Source organism: Ovis canadensis, chromosome 2 (genome assembly GCF_042477335.2).
Source record: "Ovis canadensis isolate MfBH-ARS-UI-01 breed Bighorn chromosome 2, ARS-UI_OviCan_v2, whole genome shotgun sequence".
Taxonomy (NCBI): Eukaryota; Metazoa; Chordata; class Mammalia; order Artiodactyla; family Bovidae; genus Ovis; species Ovis canadensis.
The window spans coordinates 241,355,619-241,375,841 of NC_091246.1; the positions used below are offsets into that span (position 1 = coordinate 241,355,619).

The 20,223-nt window shown below is 50.8% G+C and overlaps 1 protein-coding gene and 1 pseudogene across 1 annotated transcript; both read left to right on the forward strand.

Moving 5' to 3' along the window:
• Positions 1-1,298: 1,298 nt before the first annotated feature.
• PEF1 (penta-EF-hand domain containing 1) lies at positions 1,299-19,463 on the forward strand. Its single transcript, XM_069574788.1, has 5 exons — positions 1,299-1,796; positions 11,453-11,762; positions 15,991-16,146; positions 16,620-16,763; positions 18,424-19,463. The coding sequence occupies exons 1-5, from the start codon at positions 1,773-1,775 to the stop codon at positions 18,651-18,653; spliced, it is 864 nt and encodes a 287-aa protein (XP_069430889.1). The 5' UTR covers positions 1,299-1,772; the 3' UTR covers positions 18,654-19,463.
• On the forward strand, positions 5,117-5,237 carry LOC138434876 (small nucleolar RNA SNORA70; annotated as a pseudogene).
• Positions 19,464-20,223: the final 760 nt, after the last annotated feature.

A 20,223-nucleotide genomic window follows, 5' to 3' on the forward strand; every position in this document is an offset into this window, starting at 1 on the left:
AAATGAGGACTGCAGCCTAGGAGAGAGCACCTCAGATAGCTCTGAAAGACTGCTCCCAAGAGGCAGTGGGGAGAGGTCAATACGTAAGATTGTGGTAAAGGGGGAGTTCAATGCACTCATGAGCTTACTTCACAAAAGATTTTCTGCTAATCAAGAGGAACTGATGTCACCATCGAGGGATTTAGCGCCTTTCTAGATATGAGGAGATGTAAGGATTGGCATCATAAAATCAGTTCCTGAAAATATCTAACTGTCTAAAGACCTGTTTCATCAGTTTCCCTGGAGCACAGAGTGCCTCTCTCTCCACTCTGAATTCCCTTTGGGGAGTGTTGAAGGTCAGCAGCTGCTGCAGCACAGGCAGACAGCAAGGGCCCTTGTTGGTGCATTTCAGTTGCTGGCAAAAGCTCTTGGCAAGTGCCAACTTGTAGTTGACATCTCTTAATAACCAGGATCTTACTTACATTGGGGATCAGTCCTCAACCCTTCCCTGATGAGACCTGGGGTATCCATTGACCCCAGTTCTAGGCTACACTCTGCCCCTAAGCCATAGTGAACTAGGGCAGGTCATTGGACCTATTTCTCCATTTATGAAACAAGTTAGCCTTATGTAACTCAATGAAACTATGAGCCATACCATGCAGGGCCATCCAAAGCAGACGGGTCACAGTGGAGCGTTCTGACAAAACATGGTCGACTGGAGAAGGGAATGGCAATCACTTCAGTATTTCTGCCTCAAGAACCCCATGAACAGTATGAAAAAGCAAAAAGATAGGATACCGAAAGATAAGCCCCCAGGCAGATAGATGTCCAGTATCCTACTGGGGAAGAGAGGAGAAATAACTCCAGAAGAAATGAAAGTGTTGCTCAGTCCTATTGGACTCTTTGCAACCCGAAGGACTGTAGCCCACAAGGCTCCTCTGTCCAAGGGAATATTGGAATGGGTACACATTTTCTTACCCAGGGGTCGAACCCGTGTCTCCTGCATTGCAGGCAGATTCTTAACCCTTTAAGCCATCAGGAGAGCCTGAACGAATGAAAAGGCTGGGCCAAAGTAGAAACAAGGCTCAGCTGTGGATGTGTTTGGTGGTGAAAGTAAAGCCCGAAGAGACCTCAGACGATCCAATTTCCCTCCCATTCTGACGGCTTGGAATTTTCCTGTCCAAATACCATAGATCCCACTCCAAGTTACTGACATATGGTGTCCTGACGTTAGAACGAAGTACTTCTAGCCCTAGCCTCTGTCCTTCCCAGGATGCCTCTGTGCCCCGTTGTCAGGGTAACCGCCTTGGCCTTCCCCTGGTGGAAACTTGGACTGAGGACAGCAACTACGCCACTTTCATGCGTCCTTTTTGCCAGGTTAAAACATGGCCACTGCTGCAACACCCTACCCAAGTTTCTCTCTAAATACCCAGGCCGACCAGCCCCGGGACCTACTCTAGAGCAAGAAAGGGAGGAAGAGCTGCGCCAGGATAACAATCAAGTTTTCCGGAATCGGTCTCCTGACCCTTAGCTCCGCTGGCCTCTCTCTGCTGCTACTGCTGCTGCTAAGTCGCCTCAGTCGTGTCCGACTCTATGCGACCCCATAGACGGGAGCCCACCTCTCTAGGAGGCACCAAACCCCCGCCCTAGAGCGTCAGTTCCGTCAACCCATGCGTCCAGGATGGACAGTCTCATACATCCAATTAGAATAGGGCCCGCCCCCAGGCCCAGAAGGAGGCAGGTTTGACGCCTGGAAGCTCCGCCCCTCGCGGACGTGTGACGTCAGAGTCGCCATGGCCAGCTATCCTTACGGGCAGGTGAGTGTGAGGGGCGGGCGAATTCGAGTAGGGCCCTCGCTAAGTCCTGCCCGGACCCCGCTGGTTCGCTTTCTCCCCGCCTCCTCCGCGCCTTTTCCCACGCTGAGGTTGTCTTCCGCGAGGTTGCGCAGGAGAGAAGGGAAAAGAGATGGTCGGTCGCGCCTGGCTCACGTCACGTAGGCATGCACGTCTGGGAGGTCGTGTCGCGCCCCCTTTGACGTTGCGCATGGGAAGATTTGGGGCTCTTGGACCCCAGAGTCAGACTGCGCTTGGCCTGGGCCCTACAACTCTCCCAGGACTCCACCGGGGCCCGTAAGCGGGGTCAGCAACGACAGCAGAACGTTTAGAGCACTGGTTCTGTCGGTATCTTTTGGGGAGTCGATAAAAATACACCTCTGACGTACTGCATCTGAATAATCAGGAGAATCTGTGGTTTTAGCAGACTGCACAAGTGAGCTTGTCTGGCCACTGATTTAGTCCAGTACCTTCGTTTCACTCATAGAAAAAGTAAAACCCAAGAAGACATGGAATTTATTTGAAGTCGTTAGGCAGCAGAATCCGGAGCTGTCAGCAAATGCCTCTTCCCCAGCGCACCTTGATCCAGCCAAGAATGCCACAGCAAGGTGATTGTGTGGCCAGAATACGTTGTTGGATGACAGAATGGTTGAGTGATCAAGTGCAGTTTGGTGTCAGAGGAAGGTTCACATCTTGGCTCCATCACTTAGTTTAGAGCCCTTAAACAGGGTATTTTTGCCTTTCTGAGTTGAAGTTTCCTTCTCGGTAAAATAGGGCCATATAATAGGGTCTATTTCATAGAGCTGTTATGAAGAATAATGAAGTGATGCTCTTAAAACCTGTGGTACAAATAAGAGTGTAACGGGTGTTACCTTTTAGTATTTTGATTTTTCCTAGATTCCTAGGTCAGTGCTGGAAGAGCCCTCAAAAGAGTTCCTTCGTTTTATTAATTTACTTTAAAATGTCGTTTATTTGGCTGCCTCAGGTCTTAGTTCCAGCATGTGGGATCAAGTTCCCCAACCAAGGATGGAACCTGGGCCCGCTGCGTTGGGAGTGCTGAGTCCTAACTGGTGGACCACCTGAGAAGTGCCAGGTTCCTTCATTTTAAAAGGAGGAAACTGAAGCCCAGAGAGGGCTCCTGAGTTGCCCAAGATCACACTAATTTAGGAGATAAAACCCACACAGGAAAAATTGGCAAACAGGGTCACATGGGCTATTACTAAGCGCTGTGTGTAATCACATACCAAAAGATGCGGCAAGAGCCCTCTTTGGCAGTGCAGCCCTGTACACAGTATTTGGACATCCATATTCTCCGTCGTGAAGGCACTATAAGAAGGCTTGCAGGAATAATTGATTCAACTTATAACTCTGGAAAGAGCCCAAAGAGGTTAAGTGGCTTGCCCATGGTTGCACATAGCAAGTGAGGGAGCATCTATGCTAGAACTTAGAACTTTTGTTGCATACTTGGCAGAGGTAGGAAAGAGAGGCCCACTGGGGCTGAGGTTAGGAGGAAGTATAACCAAGCTTGGTTCCATTTGCTGAGGCTTGTGAGGTGTTAATAAGTATTGCTAATAAGGAAGTATGGGTAAATAAGTTTGTTAAATATAGTACGTTTTTCATCACAAAGCATCTCAGAATTCTTAATTTGTTAATAAACATTGTATATTTGCTAGAGAGGGACGGAATATGCAGTGTTTCTTAAACTTACTTAACCATGGAAAACTCCTCCTCCCCTGTTTTGAGTCTGGTCGTTTTTTTGGTGACACCAATATTATTCTTGAGGAATATAGTTTGGGAAAACATTGCCATGATGCATTGTTTCTCGGTGGGTGGTCTGCCTCAGAATCCCCTAGGAGGTTGTTAAAAAAGCACGGATTAGATTTCCACCTCAGACCTGTGCTGTACCCAGAAAAGGCCCAAGCGTCTGCATTTTAATAAGCTTTTGGAGATCATTGGTATGCATCCTAGAAGCAGTGACAGAAATTAGGAGCCTGAACTTCCAGGTTAGACCGAATTGGGCTAGAATCCTAATTCTGCTATTTAATATTTATACCCCTTTGGACAAATCATCTAAGGACTCTGAGTCTCAGTTTCCTTACTTGTAAAGAGGGAGGAATAATACTTCATAGGGCTGAAAAGAGGATGAAATGTGGTAAAGCCTGTAGGCAACCTGGTGCATTGCTAATGTGTAGTGTGTGCTGGCGGGTGGTGGCGTCGCTCTTGCTTCTGTGATCGCTGTCGTCATGCCGTGCTGCCTGGCCTTAGGCTCAGTGAGACAGTGAGAAGGAGCACAGAGAGAAATGTGCCTCAAGGAGAAGAAGAAATGCTCTTCCCTCACCATACCTTTGTTCCTCCTATCCAACTCCTGGTCCACTGTGTTGCAAGAAAGGAAGTGGGTTGTTTGAAAGCATCCAAAAAATTAGTACTGCCTGTCCTCCACTCAGTATGTAGCCCTGGAGGATTCCAGCCTCCTGTTAGGAATCAGAATTCCTGTAACTTTCCACTGCCTCCTGCCTGGGGGGTCCTCAAGCATGGACTGGATAAAACTCAAGTACCCTTTGGTCGTGTCAAGGGAGCCAACCTAATGGATTTCAGCACATAAGAGCTTGGTCTCTGAGACCAGAGAAATTTGGCTTCAAACCCCTCCACTGCCATTTCCTTGCAGATATTTCCCACCAAAGTCTGAGGCTTGGTATCCCCCTTTTTATAAATGGGATCATAGGCATACCTACCTCAAGAGTTACTGTAAAAATTAAATGAGATAATCCATGTTAAGTGAGTGATACGGTGTTTTGGCATGTAGTAAATACTCCAGGTGGAACAGTGATACAGACACATGAATTGTAGAATCAGCGTGATGAGTATTAAATGTGAGTAAGAATCAGGCCTGCACAAGAGAGATCCCTAACTCAGTCTTGAGGGAAGGAAGGCTTTTTAAAGGAGATGACATTTAAGCCAAAAGCTGAATATCTGGTAGGAGTTGGCTGCATGAAGAAAGTATTCCGGCGGAGAGAATAGTGTTCGCAAAGGCCAGGAAACAAGAGCCCAGTATTGTCGAAGAATTTAAGGAGATCAGTCTAGTTGTAGTGAAGAGGAGGGGGAAATGGTAAGAAATGAGACCAGAAAGGTAAGCAAGGACTAGATCTTAAAGGGCCTTATGTTCCGTTTTGAGGAGGGTGGACTTGTGAGAGATCTCCTAAAGAGTTTTATCCCATTTGTGTTTTGAAGCTGTTCCCGGGGGGCACTCTCAGGATGGGTTGAAGCAGGGAGACCAGTTTCAAAGCTGCTGAAGTAATCTAGGTGATTTGCAGCCAGTTGAGCTGACTGTGCTCTTCCACTGTGGGGGCCCCGTGTGCCGTGGCCACCAACAGCAGCCTCCTCTGAGGTATATACAGCCTGTTGCCCTAAGGGACCTTGGAGGCAGCCTTTTCCAGTGGACATTCATGACTGGCATGCTGTCCCTAGTCTAGACTCCAAGCAGGTTATGTGCAGTGCCTTTAGAAAGCGCCAGGGGAGAGTGGCCAGGTACACTGGCCAAGTCATACTGTCCATCCACACCAAGCCGTAGAACAAGGAGCTTGTGATTGAAGCCCTCCGCAGGGCCAAGTTCAAGTTCTCTGGCCACCAGAAGGTCCCCATCTCCAAGAAGTGGGCATTTACTGAAGTTTAATGAGGATGAATTTGAAAACATAGTGGCAGAAAAGTGGCTCATCCAGATAGCTGTGGGGTCAGATACACCCGTAGTCGTGGTCCTCTGGACAGGTCATGTGCCCTGCATTCTTGAGAGCCTTGGCGCTGATCCTTCCTTATTCTTGCCCACCAATAAATCCTACTTTCCTGTCCAAAAAAAAGTTATCTAGGTGAGAGAACAGTGGCCTGGTGAACATTGAGCTGGGAGGCAGAAGTGAGGAAACTTGGCGCCTAATTGAGGCAACAGAGAGGAAAGCGGAGGGCTCAGGGGGTGCACCAGCATGTCCCTTCCCTGCCATGGGCACACCGGGAGGAGCAGATTTGGATGTAGCGTCAGGAGGCTGTTGGATATGAAGGTCTGCAGCTCACAAGAGATGAAGCTGGAGAGAAAGATTTTAGAGTGTCAGCACAGAGGTGGTAATTGAAGTCTTGGGACAATTCTTGGCTCGTTGTTTATTGGCTGCAGGCTTCTAGCCTTTAAATATTTTAGGACGTTCTGCTGGTGAACGCCCAAACCACTCGTTCTGTAGTCTTGTGACTGTTTAACTCCTTAGAATGGGCTCTAGCCCCCGGCAGCGGGCTGGGGGTAGCTCCAGAGCACAGGTTTGTCTTTGCAACACAGCCAACTGTTCCCCGTCAGGCTCAGCATGGACCAACCTTTGACACCTCTGAGCTTTACTAGCATCTTCAGGGTAGAAGAATGAGCTCTCAGAGCCAAAGCAAAGTGTAGGACTTTCTGAGTGAGTTATTTAAGAGGGGGTGAGCTCCCCACTGGGGCTTCCTCAATTGCTCAATGGTAAAGAATCTGCCTGTGATGCAGGAGATGTGGGTTTGATCCCTGGATTGAGAAGATCCCCTGGAGGAGGGCATGGCAACCCGCTCCAGTATCCTTGCCTGGAGAATTGCATGGACAGAGGAGCCTGGCGGGTTACAGTCCACAGGGTTGTGAAGAGTTGAACACGACTGAAGCGACTTTGCATGTGTGAGCTCCCCACCACTTACAGGAATGTAAGCAGAGATTCCAGGTGGTGCTACAGAGATTCCATCATTGATTGAAAGGTTGGACCAGGAGGCCTCTGGGGTCTCTTAGAATACTGTGGCTCTTGAACTGGGTCTAAGTGCTGGAGTGAAAACAGGATAGAGTTCTTCTGAGTCTCCCTGATTTCTGGGTTTGAAGCCTCTGAAAGATCACCTAATCCAGCCTTTCCCCCTTCAACCCTGCCCACTGTAGAGACCCATTATATTTGACACATATATTTTGGACAATCCCTGCCACTGGCGTGTGGTAGACTCTCACCCATTTATCGCGAACACTTACTTAGAAGAGGGTCGAGTGGGTGGAGTCATGCAGACCCTGTTTTAAATTTCACTATTTCTAGCTGTGTCCTTCCAGGCACGTGATTGAACTTTCTGGTCCTTAATTTTCTCATTTGTGAAATGGGGATCATAGCCCTTACCTCATAGGACAGAGGGTCTGTGAGAGCCTTAATAAAATGTTAATTGCTCCCTTCCTCCATACAAACTTATCAAATGTATTTTTCTTGGAATCAGTAAAGACATAGGATTAGTTTGGAAAAGACCCTGATGCTGGGAAAGATTGAGGGCAGGAGGAAAAGAGGGCAACAAAGGACTCAATGGACATGAGTTTGAGCAAGCTCCAGGAGACAGTGAAGGACAGGGAGGCCTGGTGCACTGTAGTCCGTGGGGTCACAAAAAGTTGGACATGACTTAGCAACTGAAAAATGATAACAACAACAAAGGGTTAGTTTTCTGTAATGTTTTGGAAACCGTGGTTACTGAACTTTTCCTGTCTTTTTTTTTTCTCTTTTTTTTTATAATCTTGTGTTTATTATCAGCATGAAATGCTCTTGGAAAAACCTCTTAGAGGGGCTGGTAAGTGGCATGGAGTAGTATAAAAGAACATGGAGTCAAGGACTCTCACTCCTGTTTCATTTCTGGTTCTGACCTTTACTAATAACTCAGTGACCCTGGGAACCGTCTTCGCCAGCCTGGATTCTGCTGGTTTTACTCTCTTCATATGGTGCAGACTAGAAACCTGAGTCATCCTGAACACTTCCCCTTCTTCACTCCTCCTTCCATTGCTTCCTTAATCTCATTAGTTGCCAAGTCATGTCTAGTCTATCTCTGGAATAGCTCCGGAACCCATCCTGTTCTGAGTCTGCTGTCTGGTTCAGGCTCTGCTTGTCCTGAGCCTTGGCTGGTTCCTCCCCCGCAAGCTCATCCTCCACACCCTCTGCCGCTTAGTTCTCTAAACAAGGCTCTGATCACGTTTCTTCCCTGTTGGAAACCCTCCTATGGCACTCCGTTTCCCCTGGCATAAAGCTCCACATCTTCTGAGTGATATTCATTTGTTCACGTTTTTACGGAGGCTTGCCAGTGCCAGGCACTATGCTGGACACTGGGGTGCTATGATGAATGAGGCCCAGTGTCTGCCCCCAGGGAGCTCACTGTTGTGTGACAGAGAGAAATTCTAAGATGCAGCCCCCCACCAGCTAACCGAAACGCAGCAGGAGAGGTGCTGGGACAAGGAGCAGGGAAAGAGCCTGCCTTTCTGAGTTCACACTGCATTCTTGTGCCTGCCCCCAGGTTGTTGGCCCACTCCCTGACCACTCCATGCTCGCCCTCAGGTCTGTGCCTTTTTCTTTCTTCTCGCTTCTGTCTGGGATGTCCAGTTTCCTTTTGAAGAATTCCTGTGCGCCAGACTCTGCCTTCTCCAGGAAGCCTTCCTTGAGCCCCCGCCTGCGTGTGTTCCTTTGATTGCTTATTATTTGACATATGGAACCAATTCCTCGACTCATGCCTCTGAATAGCATTTAAGTCGATTTTTCTGATGACACTGGTCAGATTGTATCACAGTTACCCCGCGCTTCTCAAGGCCAGGCCCTGTTTTGTCTAGCACAACCTAATACAACATTATTGCTTTGTAAAGTCTTACTGAATGAATGAAGTCTTTTAACAGTTGTCCACCTCAGTTTCTGAAAATAGGCCTTCTACCACCTTCCCTTTTTTCTGTTAAAGGATTGTTGGTGGGATTTTGCCAGTAGTGTTTCAGTGTGTATGTGAAAGTGTTTTGTAAACTGTTCGTCTGAGGGCTTTAATGCAGGGCAGAAAGGAAAGAGTTTAGTTGCCATCAGCCCCCTGGATTGTGATAGCGCCAAGGTCAGAAGCCCTGCTGGGACAGCCCTCACTTGATTGTCGTGGGGGCATTTCCTGAGGTAAGGACTATGCCTCAGGTGTCCTCAGCCAGGAACAGTTTATGGCTTCACTCACAGGAGTTCTTGGGAGCAGCAGTCAACTCCCTGGCTTCTTGTCCAGCCTGTTCTTTGGTTTGAGCAGCCTCTGCAGAGTCCTATCCCCTCTTCGAGCCTACCATGGAATCCTGTGTCCTGTTGCTTAAGGAAAGAGCACTGTCGCAGGAGGTAGTGGGAGTCGCTGGGCTAGGGTGTGAACAAGGAGTGGTCTGCCTCCACGTCAGTGTTTCTTGAGCCAGTCCCTTCCCCTCACTGGGCCTTAGTTTCTTGTGTGTGAACTGGAGGGGATGGATTGAAGAAGTTCCCTGTGCATCTCTCCAACTCCATTGGGAATCTTTTAAAAATTTTATCGATTTATTTTTGGTTGTGCTAGGTATCTGTTGCTGTACCTGGGCTTTCTCTTGCTGTGGATGATGGGAGCTACTCTTCCTTGTGGTGCGCAGGTTTCCCACTGAGGTGGCTTCTTTTGCAGAACACAAGCTCTAGGACGTGTGGGTTTCAGTAGTTGTGTCCGCACAGGCTTAGTTGCCCTGAGGCACATGGAATCTTCCAGGACCATGGATCGAAGCTGGGTCCCTTGTATTGGCAGGCGGATTCTAAACCACTGGACCACCAGGAAAATCCCCCTTTTTTCATTCTTTGTTGGTCCCATGGCACCTGGCTTATGTGTCCATTTTAAACATCTCTTCCCTTATGCTGCTTTGTTAAATGCTGCAGAGAGAGTCTCCGTGCTCCTCTGAACATTTCCCTCTCCTTTATACACTGCACCGCGCCCCCTGCAACCCCTTGCCGCTCCCCTTCCCCCGCCCCTGGTTTAGGGCTTTGCTGATAGTAATAATAATAATATAACAATGGCAACTATGATTTATGCCAGACACTGTTGTAAGAACTGTTTGTCTTGTATTAGTGCTTTTCAAACTGCCTTTTGAATCACTGGGAGGGTTCTGCAGGGGCTCACTCACAAGCTCACAAGGGAGGGCTTGCGAGCCTGCCTGATTGAGGCTCTGGAATTGCCACCCCCAACCAGAGCAGCTTTCTGTTGTGAGTTTTTAGATTTGTATTTATCAAAAGGTTCTTTAGCTAAAATTTAACAAAAGCTGTATACATTTCTTGTAATCTGTGGAACAATTCAGTGAGAAAGGGATTATTATGTATTTTGCTTGTGAGAGAACAGGCTTAGAGAGATTAAGCCACTGGCACATGGTCATGGAGTCAGCTGATGGGAGCAGAGTATGGAACTGAGATTTGTCTGTGGCTTCATTATCTGTGAAGGAGGCTTGCTGTGAGCTCTGGGCAGCTTCCAGGGCAGAAGAGCACCCACAATGCTGAGTGGGGAAGGGCCCGCCACCCACCCTCCCTCAAGAAGCTTCTCTTCCTTGAGCAGGCAGTCCCTCTTTAGATCAAGAGTGAATTTGGCCTTAGCCTTGAAGGTAACTGTCCAGGAAGCCATCAAGCACAATTAAAAGAGAAAGTCCAGGTTCACACTGGCTAGGCTACTGGCGGTTGGTCTAGGATTCGTCTAGATGGTAGCATCCTCAATTTTTGGAGCTGGGCCCAGTTGCCCTCTGTGCCCTTGACCTCAGCCCACCTGCAGAGGCCTTGGCTGTCCTCCACTCGGCCTTTGGCCGGCCTGTTAGGGAGATGGAGCCGAACGCTCTGAGTCTCAGGGATCCCTGGCTAGTGGCGTGGGGACACGAACAAGAGTGGGAGTGCTCCCATGTAGGCGCTGCTGTTCCCATGGCCCAGGCTTAGCAGCCAGCAGACCTGCATTCTGGCCCCAGCCCTTCCATGTGGTTTTGTGTGATTTTTCTGGACTTGAGTTTCCTTCTCCTTAGGGGAGCGCTAATACTAATAGTTAATGTGCATTGAGTGCTTTGTGCTAGGGTCTCTGTCAGAACTCTTCATGCGATAGGCCTCATTTCATTCTCACACTAATTGGTAGGCAGGCACTTTTAAAGCAAAGAATATTGGGGTTTAGAGAGGCTAAGTCACTGGACCAGTTAGTAAATGGCAGAACCCCACCTTGAACTGGTCTTTTTCACTCCTAACCATTGTCCTGTATTGCTGTAGGAATAGGGTCTTGCCTGCCTGTCTCACAGAGCCGTGGGGTGAGTCCGGGGAAATGTTTTTGCATCATGAGCTAGAGTACATTAAGGGACGTGCTCTGGGTGAATCCATGCTGTAGATGCACCACTGGTGACTGGGAGGGTCAGGGGCATTACTGGAGATTGCGTTTGTGCTGTGAATTCTGCAAGTAGCGGTGGGGGTACCATGGAGTGTGGATTTTGAATTCGGTTCGATTCATTTGCCTGCTCACTGATACAGCCAATATTCACTGAGCATCCATTCTGCCCTGGGGGCTGGGGGTAAAGTAGCAAACCAGTCAGGATACCAGCCCTTGTGGAGCCCCTTGGTGGGCAGGGAAGGGCAGGTTTCCAGGGGAGCCAGGAGAGCAGGTTTCCAGCCCTGCCTCTGCAGGTCATGGGCAGTGTGATTGGGTAAGCTGTATGTCTTCTGGACGCCACAGGTTCCCCATCTAAACCATGGGATCATGAGTCCAGCCCAGCCTGTAGGATCATTTGAAAGAAAGGCTGTGGCAGGGCTTTGTAACTGCAGAGTGCTGTGCCGTGGCCAGTTCCTGGCCTTGTCCTTCTGACTGATGTCTTGCTCTTCTTGCAGGGCTGCCCAGGAGCTGGGGGACAAGCACCCGGAGCCCCTCCGGGTAGCTACTACCCTGGACCCCCCCACAGTGGAGGGCAGTATGGGAGCGGGGTACCCCCTGGTGGCGGATATGGAGGAGGTCCTGCCCCTGGAGGGCCTTATGGACCACCAGCTGGTGGAGGACCCTATGGACATCCCCACCCTGGGGGGCTCCCTTCTGGAACTCCAGGAGGACCCTATGGTGGTGCAGCCCCAGGGGGCCCCTATGGTACACTACCTCCAAATTCCTACGGTGCCGGACCTTACGGACAGGGACCACCTCCTCCAGGTAAGTAGGGGTCTTGGACTCCAGGTGCCTTGAGCCTTGTTCCGAGTTATCCAGGGCCCTGTGTGCCCTTCTTGTGAATGCACAGGCAGTCTGCTCCCTGGCTTCTCAGCATCTTGTCTCTAGCTTTGCTTGCATTAGCAGAATGAGAAGTCTGTTAATTAGCTTTGCTGTGGTGACAACAATTCTGGAATCTCTGGCTTACAGCAACAAACGTTTATTTCTGTTCCTCACTCACACTTGTTTACTCTTGCTTACACGTCAGCAGCTGCAGGCTTGGCTGCTGAGGTTCTGCTCCACATGTCTTTTCTTTCCAGGATCTCGGCTAGAGGCACAGCCCCTTTTGGGGTATGCTCTTTCTCTGACAGACGGAAAGAGCAGGAGAGCTAGAAGGAATGCACAGTGCCTCCTAAGCTTCTGCTCTGAATGACTGTATGTCTCTTCCACTCAGGTTTATCCCCTGGTTCAAGCCTGACATCAGTAGGATGGGAGTGGATATTTCTCTCATTAGAGGGGGCTCTGCAGCCCCTAGGCAGTGGAGAGGATGTACCATGCTCTTGCCAGAAGTGGGGGAAGGAGTGGATTAGCCAGTCATTGGAGACAACAGCACTACCATCTGCTGTGGGAAGGAACCCCTTTTCTGTGTAAGGGCGACTGACTGCTTATATGCAGAAAGGCACGGTTGCCTAATTGCTGAAAGCTTGGCCTTTGGGATAAGATCACTTACAGATCTGACCACATTACTTCATCTCTCTAAGCCTCAGTAGCCACATCTGTAAAATGGGTAAATATCACTGCTTCACAGGCTCGTTAATAAAGATTAAGTGAGAAGTTGCAGGTAAACACTGGGCACAGTGTCTGGCACATGGGAGGGGCTTACTAGACAGTGTTCTGTTAGAGGGCTCGTTCTGGAACATTCTCAGCAGAGAAGTATTCAGCATTTAATGTGACAGCAGATGTGACGAGGGCTGTCCCACTGCAGAATGCCGAGGCAGGCAGGGGAGTGATGAGATGAGATGGGGAAGGATAAAGAGCAGAGGCAGTGAAGGTGGGCTGCTGGACAAATGGGCCTGGGGAGGGGGCTTGGCAACTTAGTGGATGTGGAGAAGCTTAGGTGGGGGCTTCAGGCTCAGTGAGGACTCCTGAGTGGCCTCAGACCAGCTGTCAGGAAAGGTGAGTGCCCAGACCCCTGCGCCTGCGCCCTCCCAAGTTCATCCAGTGAGCCTGTTCACAGCATACTTGTTCCGAGGAGTCCGCCCCGGCAGTGAGGCAGCCTGAAGCCACTCTGCTGCCCCTGAAGGGCCTCCAGGGAGCCGTAGTGCAGGGGAACTGCAGCATCTTAGTGTACAGACCGGCAGGTGGCCGAGGGAGAGCCTCAGACCTTGGGGGTTCTGAACACTGGGAGCCAGTGGCATTTATCTTGTCAGAGCCGGCACTGCTGGCTATTTGCTTTCAGCTCAGCAGCTTCCTGGTGGATTTCCTCCTCCTTATAAAATTTTGTTTCTGAGCCTGCATGAGGTCCCAGCAGGGGAATGGAACCCTGGCTGTGAAGCTCACTCCTCCAGGGCCTGAGGCCAGAGATACCTTCTGGGGCTGCAGAGGAGGCGAGAAACGTGCTTCAGACTGTTAACTGCTCACCCTCTGCAGCTGCCTCTCTCCAGCCACCATCACCTCCCCGCCAGCGCCGCCCGTGAACCCCTGGAGCAGTGCTTCTGAAGCATGATCCTTGCATCGCATGCCCTGGGGTCACCTGAGGGCCCATCTTAGCCCTGCTGAATCCAGGATCTAAAAGTTGAGCACCATGCTCGGCCAGAGAGGTTTGGCCCTTAAAGTTGCCCCCACTGCCCACAGGGAAGATCCTAGGGGCACTCGACTCCCAAAGGGCCTCTCCAGCTCCTCACCTGCCATTACCCCTCCCTCCCACCAACCCGAGACCCCGTGGAGTGCTCCGAACACACCCTGTGCCTTTGCCATACGGCTTTTCTTTTCCCCATTGCAACTCTCTTGTCACCCTTTCAGACCCAGTTTTAAAAGCCCTTCCTCTGTGAGAATGTGACTGCACACATTCCAGGCCCTTTGCAAAAATGTTATTTTGCCATTATGTCACTTAGTCATCACAGAAGCCCTGGGAAGTAGGTCCAATTTAGAAATGGAGGAATCAGTACTGAGGAAATGGAGCGGTTTCTCTAAAGTCACACAAGCGAGTACGGATCAGAGCTCTTTGCTTCCAGAGGCTGAGCTCGTCTCTGCTGATTGCAGAGACTTCGCCCGTGCCTATGGCCTCCTCCACGTCTGGCACAGCAGCTGTTTTTTTAGGAAAGAGGGTGGGGCCTGTCGGGATTTCCCATCCAAGGAGGTCAGCCTAGTCCCTCAGTCAGGCAAATCTTTCCTTCCGGCCTCGCTTTGGAGCCTGGGCGGTGGTTTCTGTGCAGTCTCTGATACTGCCTTGTGCCAGTGAGCCCTTTTTGTGGCCAGTCAACTCAGCAGGTTTACCAGTACTCTGGCTTTTTCCCAAGACAGTCTTCTGTGCTTCTCTGCTTTCATCTGCCACCCTCTCCCCTCACCCCCAGCCCACCCTGCAGTCACCTTTCCAAATGAATGATCCTTTCTCGCATCTTCTGACGTACGCACAAAGCTCTCAGACACCCAAAGCCGTTTGAACCCCGACAGCAACACTAATAATCAGCAGTTACACAGTACTTAGATGGTGCCAGGTGCTGACCTAAGGGCTTTCATGGATTCATTATATCTTCATAGTAACCTTATGAAGTAGATGCTATTGTGTCCTCATTTCACAGATAAGAAAACGAAACACAGAGGACTTTAAGAGCTTAGCCAAGGCCGCACCCGGGAGAGCTGAGGCTTGACCAGAAGCCGCCTCTGGCGGGGGCTGAGCACCTCCCTCTTCTGTGTCCTGCCGTGCCCCTGAGGATTCAGAGATGAGTTAGCCTTGGATCCTGCCCACAAGTTGCTCCAAGTACAACCTGGAAGAAGTCAGGAAAAACATGTACACAGAAGAGTGATCAGGGCTATAGAGTGAAGGGGTACAAAGGAGAGAGGAAGGAGGTCCGTCCAGGAATGGAAGAAGAAAGGCTTTAGGGAAGGAGCAGCATTTTCTTTGAGTTCTGAAGTGTGGATGGAAAACGGATGCAAAGAGATGAGGGAGAAGGGGCTGCAAAGCAGAGAGAACCCAGTGGGTCAGGGCTCCGCGGAAGGGCTGGGCAGCTCTGGGGAGGAGCAAGGGCCTTACTGCAGCTAGGCTGGCACAGAAGGGTGGGGAGACAGACCGACAGGTAGACAGGGGTGGACCACGTGGTGGGGAGGCTGGAATGCTGTTTTGGGGACGCTGGACTTCATTGTAGGCAGTGAGGCGCCTCTGAGGAGTTTTGAGTTGAGGGAGGGGGAAACTGGTGAGAACAGTGGGATTTTACAAAGGTTACTCAGCTACAAGTGCTGGGTGGTGGAGAGTTGCCATATGGGGGATTCGGTTAGGATTTGGGGTTTGTTCCACAGTCAGGTGAGAGGGGTCTGCATCAGGGCAGGTGCAGTAGGAACAGGGAAGAGTTGATAGCTGTGTGTGGAACTGCCAGCTTTGGGCAGCTCTTTGGATGTGTGGGGTGAGGAGGTGTCAGAGATGTCCGCGGGGAAGTTCCCAGATGAGGACCTCTGGAGGCCATGGGGAGGGAGGAATGATGGAGCTCTGTGGCCACCCACACTCTGGTAGGTCCGGATAGGATATGCCAGCTCTCATGGTGCCAGGGCAGTCAGAGATGGACCAGACCTGGTTCCCACCACAGAGAACTCCCTGCTGCCTGCTGCTCAAGATGCTTGTCTCTGGGCCATGCGTGTTAGGTGCTCAGCAAACAGTTTTAGGTCCCCAGTCTGGGGGGAGGGCAGAGATGATCCCCCTTCTCAGAAGATTCCTAATCTGACAGACGAGTCCCTGTTTCTCAGAAACTTAAAATCAAATAGAAGAGTGGCTGGAGCACTGTAGGAAAAGCCTGAAGGATTTGTGGAGTAGAATTCAACGCATTTACACAGAAGGTCCTCTTCCATTAGAAGAAAGGCGTTGTCTAGATGGAAGCCAGGGAGGGGGCAGACAGACCTGTAAGGCTCTCAGAGAAGGGAAAACCTGTAGCCAGGGAGGCGCCGAGGCTGGCCTTCCCAGCATTTCTGCGGATTGGTCTTGAGACCTGCATCTGACTGTCCTGGTTGGCACCCCTTCCTGTAGGTGGCGTCCCTCCCAATGTGGATCCCGAGGCTTACTCCTGGTTCCAGTCAGTGGACGCTGATCACAGTGGCTACATCTCCATCAAGGAGCTGAAGCAGGCCCTGGTCAACTCCAACTGGTCCTCATTCAATGACGAGACGTGCCTTATGATGATAAGTGAGTCCTAGCCTTTCCCCACGGGCTCGAGCTGGGGTTGAGCCACCTCCTGTCTGACGGGAGGCAAATGGAAGGCCATTCTGAGGAGAATTTTTTCAGCCAGGGAAGATTTCACAATGAGATGTCCCTTAAACTGAGAGCTCTTTTCCTTAGATCTTTTCTCAAGTTCTAGACATGGCTGAGTCACAGGCCAGCTTGGTTTCTTGTTCTGCAGGATGGGACTACTTGTCCTGGTGGGTGATGGCAGGGAGGGGGTCAGCCACCAAGCCTGGGGAGACGATGCAGTTCTGGCAGGGATGGGGCTGGTACAGCGCTTGCTGAGGGTGCATCTTGGGTACTAGCATCTGGGCCTCGGGCCTCGGGCCTTGGTTCTGTGGAGTCTCCTCCTCGAGCCTGGGGGGACGGGCTGCCTGAGTGGTACCTGAGGACCCTGGGCCTTCAGTTTTGAAGCCTTCTTTCTCTTCCCCCACAAGACATGTTTGACAAGACCAAGTCAGGCCGCATCGATGTCTACGGTTTCTCCGCTCTGTGGAAGTTCATCCAGCAGTGGAGGAACCTCTTCCAGCAGTATGACCGGGACTGCTCGGGCTCCATCAGCTGCACAGAGCTGCAGCAAGGTGAGGGCCTGGCGGGGACTCGGCGCACAGGCGCAGCGGACCTTTCTCTTTACTCCCTAGGACAGAGCAGGGGATGCGCTCTGCCTTCTGACCACCTCGTGTCCAACTGCACTACAAAACGCTACCCTCAGCACAGGCCCCCTCCCCACCCTGTCTGTGACCTGGCTGGACAGTGAGCCAAATCCTGGGCAAGGACATGAGCAGGGCTGGACTCTGACAATGAAATTCCTGGCAGCGCTGGGTCAGACAGATCCAGCTGGCAGGGAGCCTTGGGGATGGAAACTCAGCAGCCCAGGGCACTTTAAGGCTGGTATGTGTGGCTTGTGTGGCTCTTTCCTTTTGAGTTTCTAGTGTGCAGAATGGAAAGAGCCCTGTAGAGGGGCTCAGAAAGATGGCTTCTGTTGTTGGCTCTGCTGGAAGGCAGTTTCCTTCCCAGAGTATTCTAAACGTAGTTGGGTAAGATGATGTGAGGTCACAGCTCCAGGTCTCATTCCAGGTCTGACTGTAGAGGACAGTTGGTTAGTGTGGTTGATGAGAACTGGCCGGGGAGCTCTGCCGGCTGAGAGGGCAAAAGGGCTCCCCAGAGAACCCAGCCCATCACCCTGGCCATGGATTTACTCAGACCAAGGAGCTTGGAGGCAGGGGGAGAGGGGAGCTCCCTGGTGGAAGAGAAAGGAGATTTGTCCTGAGCACCTACCCTGTTGTCAGGTGGTGATCTGGTGATGGATGTTTGTAAGGGTGATATCATCACAGGAAAGCTAGTACTTATTGAATCTTTGCTATGGGCCAGGCACTGGAATAAGTTTTTCTCCTGTGTTACATCATTCTGTCTCCGCACGTGATAGGTACTGTTTCTTATTCCCCACCCTTAGATGAAGGATCTCTTATTATTACCCTTTTACAGATGAGAAAACTGAGGCTTAGTCTAGGAAACTTGCCCAAGGGCCACATGGCAAAAGGGAAGCTGAGATAGTAGCCTGAGGGGGTAGATTATACAGAGAGGAGGAAGGGAGCATCCCAGCTGGGATAGGGGGATATGGGGAGCAGTGTGGAGGCTGCTACCTTGGAACTGTCCTGCAGCCTCACCTGGGGGAGATGGGATGATTTTATTACTTTTAACACTTATTCTGAGTGTTTATTATGTGCCAGGCAGTATGCCAAGTCCTTTGCATGATCACCTCCTCTAATCCTTAATAGAACCTACAAGGTAAGTATTATCCCCATTTTAGAGATTGTGAGACAGAGGATTAGCAAGGTTAATAAACTACTTGCAGAGGGGCTGTCTTGACTCCAGAGCAGGCCCTCATAGGCTCAGCTGAGCTGCCTCTGATGTCTGTCAGCTTGGAGCAGGGAAGCTCAGGCTTCCGTCTGTAATACAGACAAATCAGAGATGAGCATGTACAGACTGGTGTCATTCTGGGACCCTGCGGGCCCCTAACTAAACAGACAGTAGAGACCTTGAGAGCAAGCAATGGGGGCCTTCCAGCTCAGGGGAGGACCCAGAGCTCCTGCTGTACTCCTGACATCTCGGACATCTGTCCCGTTTTCGCCTGGGTGCCAGTCCCCTTGACGTTCCTGAACTGCCGTGCTCCGTGGAGCTGGTCGATGGCAGTGCTCATGGCAGGTTTTTGTGTCTGCTCTGTGTGCCCCTCCTCTCCAGCTCTGTCCCAGATGGGCTACAACCTGAGTCCCCAGTTCACCCAGCTCCTGGTCTCCCGCTACTGCCCACGCTCCGCCAATCCCGCCATGCAGCTGGATCGCTTCATCCAGGTCTGCACCCAGCTGCAGGTGCTGACCGAGGCCTTCCGGGAGAAGGACACAGCTGTGCAGGGCAGCATTCGGCTCAGCTTCGAGGACTTCGTCACCATGACAGCATCTCGGATGCTATGACCAGCCCATCCGCAGAGTGGGGAGCGTGCCAGGCGACGACGTTTCCTGGCTCCTAGGGTGGGAGAAGCATGTGGGCCTCTCTTCCTTTCCTGCCCCTTCTAGAAAAAGAGTCCTCCCTTGCATGATGCAGCAGTGTTCCCAAAGAGTGCTGGGAGTCTGTGTCGTGGCGTCTGAGTCGCAGGGCCTCAGCTAAGGCCACACGGGTAGGGCCTGACCAAGGAGAGGACTGGAAGTTGAATGTCCTTACATCCCTGAGCGTTTAAGTGGCACGTCCTTGTGCCAGTTGCAAGAGATGCGAGTCACAGCTGTGGAGTTAGTGTCCAGTTGGCTGGCTGCAGCCTCTAGCTTTTCCTTCTGTGCCCTGACGCCAGTGGTAAGTATTCGTCAGCCTCTTCCCATTAGCAGCTGCATTCCCTTGCCCGTGCTGCCTTGTCAAACAGACCCCATTTCTCCAAAGCAGAATCTGACTGGGGTAGGGGTGAGAGATCTGCCCATGGGACCTGTGGCTTGGATTTCACCCCCACAAGGCCGTATATGGTTGACTTGTAGCTGCCAAGGGGTTGTCCCTGCTCAGGGAACTTGGGCTGTCTGCTCTCTGGACGCCTTTGGCCAGGCTCCCCCTCTGCAGCTTGGACCCCTCACTTGCCTGTGTCTTCTGCTTGACTTCAGTCCCCAGGGAACAAGTTGCCACCTCCCACTGCCAATGCTTGTTTTATTTGTGTTTATTTTTCCATTTGGGGCCAAAAAGTTCAGTGACACCATAAGCTTCAATATAAGAATAAAATTCTGGAGTTCATGTTTTTCACCACACCTTCCCTGTTAAAGGTCCATGCATGTATCCATTTAGTTACTCATTTACTTCATTCAACAAATATTTAAGTACATATTATATCCGGGGGTCCCCAGCCTCTTTGGCACCAGAGACTGGTCTGGTGGAAGACAATTTTCTCATGAATAGGGGAGTGGGGAGGGAATGGTTTCAGGACGATTAAAGTGCATTACATTTATTGTGCACTTTATTATTATTGGGCTTCCCTGGTGGTTCAGAGGGTAAAGCGTCTGCCTGCAATGCAGGAGACCCAGGTTCAATCCCTCAGTTGGGAAGATTCCCTAGAGAAGGAAATGGCAACCCAGTATTCTTGCCTGGAGAATCCCAAGGACAGAGGAGCCTAGTAGGCTACAGTCTACAAGGTCACAAAGAGTTGGACACGACTGAGCGACTTCGCTTTGACTTTCTCATTATTATTCCATCAGCTTCACCCCAGGTCATCAGGCATTAGATCCTGGAGCTTGGGGACCCCTGCTGTGTACCATGCTATGCAGAAAGAAACAACTCAGAGGGCATGGCCTTCACGGTGCAGCTGTCACTTACCTGAGTGAAGTTAAGTGTCAGGGCCTGCCTGGTTCAGTCCCAGGGGCTGACTGTGTGTTTTATAAGAGTTTTAGGCCGGCATTCTGGGCTAGAAGCCCACCACCCCAGACTTCCCACAGCATGGCCTTTTATCATCTTAAGCCCTAGTTTTATCTTCCAGACAAATTGCATTTATGAAGTCATAACTTTCCCCCCATT